This window comes from Vigna angularis, chromosome 8, assembly GCF_016808095.1.
Source record: "Vigna angularis cultivar LongXiaoDou No.4 chromosome 8, ASM1680809v1, whole genome shotgun sequence".
Lineage (NCBI taxonomy): Eukaryota > Viridiplantae > Streptophyta > Magnoliopsida > Fabales > Fabaceae > Vigna > Vigna angularis.
The window spans coordinates 35,833,771-35,840,376 of NC_068977.1; the positions used below are offsets into that span (position 1 = coordinate 35,833,771).

Here is a 6,606-nt window from a genome sequence, read left to right on the forward strand (position 1 = left end):
TATGTCATTTTATTGATATGTATTCGGTCTCTACCTGACCATGATGACATTGCATCAATTGTATTATTCATAATTATTTACAATAATTCGATATTAATAGGTAATTAGACCACCTAGTTCAAACCTTTTTAGGTAAAAGCCTATAAATAATAGTATAAATATCACATTTGAGATATGTTAATGACTTTCATTAATTACTGTATTTATTATCTGTTGATGTATTTGGCTGACTTGAATGTTGTTTTCTATATACGCAACTCTTACCCAACTTAAATAGAACGAGTACCAAAGAATGAATATCTTTAAAGTTGAAAACATAAAACGTTCGAAATGTTTTTTAAATTTCCATATGATATATTTAACTTTCATAACTTTCATATCTTAGCAATGATATTTTGATTCTCATTGTTGATAGTTTTGACATTAAATTTCTACATACAATTGCATAGTTGATGATTTTCACAAAAACTTGTATCTGATTATTTTCTTTAACATTGGGACATTCATTCCATTATGAGAAACAAAACCACATTCCAACAATTGTTTTTGGAATCTCAAGTTAGAATCTACTCATTGAAATTAAATTCCACACTTCCTTTCATCAATCTTCATAACTTTTATTTATTTGGTACATCCTTCTCCAAATCTTCCTATTAATAAGAGTAAACATGGACATGGTACACAATTTCAATTTCTGGAAGAGTTTCTTTCTTTTCAATTTATATTTGATCTCAAAATCATACTCCACTTATTTAGACACCCATATTTCTCTCTCACTCTCATGAGTAAAAAATAAAAACCTTTTTGTTAGTTATACTTCACGAAATATTTCCCAAGAAGGTAGTGTTTTAAGTTTTGCATACTTGGAGCCATAACCATCAACTATTTTTTCATAAAACAAATGTTTACCTTGAGTGTTGCCTAGTATGGAGAAACTCATATATGTTAATAGCTTTTCACATCACGTCAAGGTAGTCCCGAGTTCTTTTCTCCAAGCATTTGTCTCAATCATAAGCTTCTTGTCAAAATTAGGCATCATTGTTATAAATAAAGTAGTCATGGCCTCCTTAAGTTCTTCAAAGGGCTTTTGAGATTTAATTCCCCAAACAAAGTTCAAAGGCCAATATTTTAGTTAAAATCCAAATATGTCACTCAACCCCCTCAACTCTATTTTATGCTAGAATAAAGATACTTTAACAACATTTTAACATTATTTATATGTCATTCTGTGATTGATCCAAAATTACTCTACACTCAATAATAATAATCATAAACACCAACATGGACCAATAACAGAATGACAAGTAGATGATGTTAAAATATTATCAAAAAATATTATTAATCAATCATATCTTTTATATCTAATTTAAATAATTTGAGAGAGATCAATTCATTCAACAACTAATTAGTAGTAGTAAAATTCATAATTGATTTGCATGATGTTCTATAACTAGAATCGTTTAGTAAGTTATTAATCAATTTAATAGTTATTAAATAAACCAATCATCATAAATTAGATTAAGGGTATTATTTTTATTATTAATCATCTTAAAAAGAAAGTATAATCATTCTTAATTAAGTTAATTTTAATTAAAAATTCACTTTAAAGCTTATAAATAAAAATTTAAGATAAAAATTTATTTTTAATTAACTTTAACATCAAAATATTTTTTATAAATATTTTTCAAACAATTTGAATTAAGAGAAATTTTAAAATAAAAATTTATTACTAATTAACTTTAACATCAAAATATACTGTGTAAATACTTTTCGAACAATTTGAATTAAGAGAAACTTACTTTCTAACAGTATTTCAACTTCCAACCACATCACACGGACTTTCAATATTATTGATATCATTGGATGATTGACGTTCTTATTGATTATTCTATGCACAAATACCATTTTTCATTTTCTCTTAGCTCGTTGAATAGAGTAATGACATGCTTGATAATTTCAGTTTGCAACATTTTCTTATATTTACCAGTTTCAAGTGAACTTTCAATTTTAATTTGAAATTTGGAGAATAGAAAAAAAAAGTAGTTTTTATATGGTAGAAGACTGGAGTCACGGAAGGCATAGACATGCTCTGTTTTTTTGCTAGAACAAAACAGGACTTGGAATTTAACTATGCAAGAAAAAAAGGATAAAAAAAGACACAAGGAATCCGGAATCTCCGAGGTTTATTCTAGAAGAACCAAGTAGTCCACCACGGCACAGCATCACTGTGTTCCACGCCGACCCTCAAAAAAGCTGTGGATCAAAGTCTACAACTTGAAATCCACACCCTATTCCATTTCCATCTTCAGCCACCTGTTTCTACTTCACAAGAAAGTTCCTTTTTCACCTTTCTCTTTTTTTTAAGCTATTACCCTTCATCATTGATTTCTTACACAAAATCAAAATTCCACCTTGGTGTCTGATTCCTTCGGTCAACTCCGTTTACTATAAATATGATCACTCTGTTCTTCATCTTCTTCAACTCCTATTACCCCCTCTGAATGGATTATAGTTCTAATTCTATTTCCGAGTTTCCAAATCAAAACCAAAACCCCACCCCCAAGCAAAACGGTTTCCTTCATCCCAAGCTGGGTTCCGAACCTGCCAGATCGCGATCACGCGCTGCCATGGCTTCACCTGCCAACTCCGACCCTAAGGTCGTCACCGGCACAGCTGGTTACATCCTCGAGGATGTTCCGCATTTCACCGATTACATTCCTAATCTCCAAGTACGTCGTCGTTTTCATCGCTCTGATTTTCTCTCACGCCACCGTTCAAAGCTCTTCCTCACCTGATCAGCGATCACGTGGACCTTTTTTCCTCTGTCTTACCTTTTTCCTCGAAACACTCGAACGCTTTGTCGTATTGTATAATCCAACTACTTTTTTCCTCCCTTTTCCCCTGTTTTTTCTTTTCCTTCTGCCGACACCCAAAATTAATAATGGAAAAACTTTTTATTTTCTGGTTCGGATCAGAAATCAGTAATTAGATCAACAAATTTTTTCTTTTGGTGAAGAAAAAAAAACTTTATTTTCACTTAATTTTTGGTGTATGATTATTGTGTGTTTTGTGTTGTGGCAGACATATACAAATCCTTTGCAAGACAACCCTGCTTATTCAGTTGTTAAGTAAGTGTTAATTGGTTAATAATTCTTCTCTTGTGTTGTAATTTCCTTTTCTTTGTTGCTTGATGGGTGAAATTGAATTTTATTCACTTGTCGTTTGGCAGGCAGTACTTTGTGCATGTGGATGACAGCGTTCCTCAAAAGGTTGGTTTTTTGTTACAATTTTGATGCTTTATGTAATTAGGGATGGGTTTGCAGATGCCTAAAGATTTAGCTATTAACTGATTTCTACGTTAAGGTGGTGCTGCATCATCTCCCTTGCTTGTATGGACACCTTCAAATCCAAATTTTAATGGAATGGTAACTGCATGGGGTGAATGTTGGTGGGGTTTTATGTTTTCATATGCAGCTCAGACACTGTTACCTACCTACCTTAATTTACCTGTCATTTATTTCCATTTTGTTTCGACTTTATGACAGGTCGTTGTTCACAAAGATGGTGCACGAGGGGTACATTTTAGGCGCGCTGGGCCTCGTCAAAAGGTATGTTTCTATTTGTGGGTCTTGTCTTTGTTTCTATCTGTGCATTGTTTGGTAAATTTGGTATATCTGGTGTCTTATTTTTTAATTATGGCTTCTAAAAATGGATATTCAGGTGTATTTTGAAGCAGATGAAGTTCAGGCTGCCATTGTTACTTGTGGGGGTCTGTGTCCCGGGCTCAACACTGTCATCAGGGAATTAGTATGTGGCTTGAACCATATGTATGGCGTGAAGAGAGTTCTGGGAATCAATGTACGTGAATGTATATGGCAATATGGCATTTACTCTCATTCTTCATGCTTTTTTCTCTTTTTAATTACTTTATAGTGTTGTTTTGGGATTAGGGAGATCAAGTTCTGTGCTTTATTTTCTATCGTTTCAGACAAGCATTAAATGCCTGTGACTGGTTGTTAATGTACTAATTTGCGCTTGTCTAAAGAGACCAATGCATTGTTCTTGCTCTGTAATAATTGTACAGGCTTTTACTTATTTGGTGTTACTTAAAAGTCATTTATTCTGGAGTTAATTATCACCATCTTTGGTTCTCTCACGCTATCATAGTTTCTTACTGGTTTCTCTAACTAATGATACTGTTATGATGTGAAGGGAGGATACAGGGGTTTCTATGCTCGCAACACAATCACTTTAACTCCTAAGAGTGTGAATGATATACATAAGCGTGGGGGGACTGTCCTCGGAACATCACGGGGAGGACATGACACCAAAAAGATAGTTGACAGTATTCAAGATCGGGGAATCAATCAGGTCTGCATTTCTTTCCATTGTGTAGTATTTTTTGTGTGTATGTACATCAGATTAATATCTTTCTGAATTCAGGTTTATATCATTGGAGGAGATGGAACTCAAAAGGGTGCATCTGCAATTTTTGAGGTATCTAAAATGACTATCAGAATTATGTGTTTAGGAATATGAGCGAACATTTTAACAAAATCGTTTGGATATATAAGATCTGTTAAACTAATTGCATCAGAGGAGCAGTTACTTAATAATTCAACCTGATTATCCATGCAGGAAGTCAGAAGGCGTGGTCTAAAAGTTTCAGTTGTAGGAATCCCCAAAACAATAGACAATGACATCCCGGTAAATCTTTATTTCTTCTACATTCTGCCTTTATTTGGCTTTAAACTTATAGTTTAAACCCCATTAGCATCATTAGTTGGTAAATTTCTTCTGCTGTCATTTTGTTGCTTAATAGGTTATTGACAAGTCCTTTGGCTTTGACACTGCTGTTGAGGAGGCTCAACGAGCTATAAATGCTGCACATGTTGAGGCTGAAAGTGTTGAAAATGGCATTGGTGTGGTCAAGTTGATGGGTAGAAACAGCGGTAATTTTCCTAAATGCTTATAATGCCTCCACAGAGCTGCTTAAGGGTCCAATTTTACTATCAATTGCCTAAGAATTATGAGAAGCTTATACCTTGTTTCTTATTAGACTTCTCAAAGAAAAAAGAAGCTAATACGATGCTCAAAAGTTCTTCTATTGACTTGTTAGTGAACCTGACTTCACTTCATACATGGTGTATGGTGCAGGATTTATTGCAATGTATGCTACTCTTGCAAGTCGAGATGTGGATTGTTGCTTAATTCCAGAGTCACCCTTTTACCTTGAAGGTCCTGGTGGACTTTATGAATATATAGAGAAAAGACTCAAGGAAAATGGGCACATGGTTATTGTGATTGCTGAAGGAGCAGGACAAGAACTTGTTTCTGAGAGTGTGGAGTCCATGGGCACGCAGGATGCTTCTGGAAACAAGCTTCTTCAAGATGTTGGCCTATGGATATCCCAAAAGATTAGGGTTGGATAGTTGTTCATTCTATTTGCATTCTATATTATTACTATTTGCGAATCTTTTCTGTCGCTTACTTTAAGCATTTTGACCTTGCAGGATCATTTTGCTGAACAGAAGACACTACCAATAACTCTCAAATACATAGGTTTGTAAAAATGATTAAACTTGGTGCATTTTCATGCGTGCACACACTGAAAGGGGCAATGGCTGAAGTACTAAAGGCTTCGCTTTTCTGTTTTACAGATCCAACTTACATGATCCGAGCTATTCCAAGCAATGCTTCTGATAACGTGTATTGCACACTTCTTGCTCAAAGTGCTGTTCATGGAGCAATGGCAGGTTACACTGGCTATACCAGTGGACTTGTCAATGGAAGACAAACTTATATACCCTTCTATGTAAGTTCATCAGCCATGATACTTTCTGGTTCCAGAGAATAAATAAGATTTATTTATTAACATTTAACAAACCCCTTTGTAATAAAGTTTCATACTTTCTTGCTTTGTTATGCAGAGAATCACTGAGAGACAGAACCACGTAGTGATAACTGATAGAATGTGGGCTAGGCTTTTATCTTCGACAAATCAACCCAGTTTTTTGGATGTGAAGGGTGACCATGAAGAGACGAAGGAAGAAGAAACATTGCATCAGGTACCGAATGATCGAATTTCCAAAGTCACTTTGGATAACAACGAAATCAGCCATGTCTATCCTGCAGCTTGCTAGTTATTGTTGTAATTTGTGACCCTTTGTCATGCGATACACTTAATAGTATATAAGAGCTATCATTTTGCCCTTGTTTGTCAATAAGATGGCTGTGGAAAACTCAGCCTTGCACCATGAAAATGCTTGTCAGAATGTTGTTGCTTTCCAATGAGATTGCTTTATCTGGAAATGAATTTTCATTGGTTTGAATTGAATATCCACAACTAGCTTTGCTCACTGTAGGCACTAGGCAAATCAAACACACCAAAGTGGACAGTAATGGAGTGACAGATGAAAGATAAATTATTAGAATATTTAATGTAAATCGGAGATCCAAGTGTGATACTAAGTCTCACTGAGAAAGCAGTGCACTATGTAAAGACCCATTAATAATTGCTTTAAGATTTTAGGTATGAAAGACCCATTAATCATTGTTTTAATCATTGTTTTAAGGTAATATGTTATATGGATGGGCTCATATTTC

The 6,606-nt window shown here is 34.3% G+C and overlaps 1 protein-coding gene across 3 annotated transcripts; it reads left to right on the top strand.

Moving 5' to 3' along the window:
• Nucleotides 1–2,130: 2,130 nt before the first annotated feature.
• On the top strand, nt 2,131–6,332 carry LOC108345953 (ATP-dependent 6-phosphofructokinase 3). 3 transcript variants are annotated; one of them, XM_017584819.2, is made up of 13 exons: nt 2,131–2,729; nt 3,082–3,128; nt 3,230–3,269; nt 3,546–3,608; nt 3,721–3,858; nt 4,213–4,371; nt 4,444–4,497; nt 4,639–4,707; nt 4,823–4,952; nt 5,158–5,423; nt 5,514–5,562; nt 5,661–5,815; nt 5,931–6,332. In XM_017584819.2, exons 1-13 carry the CDS (start codon nt 2,502–2,504, stop codon nt 6,141–6,143), a joined length of 1,611 nt encoding a protein of 536 aa, XP_017440308.1. In that variant the 5' UTR covers nt 2,131–2,501; the 3' UTR covers nt 6,144–6,332. The 3 variants fall into 3 exon arrangements, with proteins under 3 accessions (XP_017440308.1, XP_017440309.1, XP_052722830.1); XM_017584820.2 differs by lacking the exons at nt 2,131–2,729; nt 3,082–3,128; nt 3,230–3,269 and adding an exon at nt 3,371–3,425; XM_052866870.1 differs by lacking the exons at nt 2,131–2,729; nt 3,082–3,128; nt 3,230–3,269 and adding an exon at nt 3,427–3,448.
• The last annotated feature ends 274 nt before the right edge of the window (nt 6,333–6,606 follow it).

Bases quoted from the DNA above. Each gene is read 5' to 3' on its own strand.
- LOC108345953 (XM_017584819.2), top strand. From the start codon at position 2,502: ATGGATTATAGTTCTAATTCTATTTCCGAGTTTCCAAATCAAAACCAA. The intron at 3,609-3,720 runs GTATGTTTCTAT...ATGGATATTCAG, and splicing joins GCGCTGGGCCTCGTCAAAAG to GTGTATTTTGAAGCAGATGA. The intron at 4,372-4,443 runs GTCTGCATTTCT...TTCTGAATTCAG, and splicing joins AAGATCGGGGAATCAATCAG to GTTTATATCATTGGAGGAGA.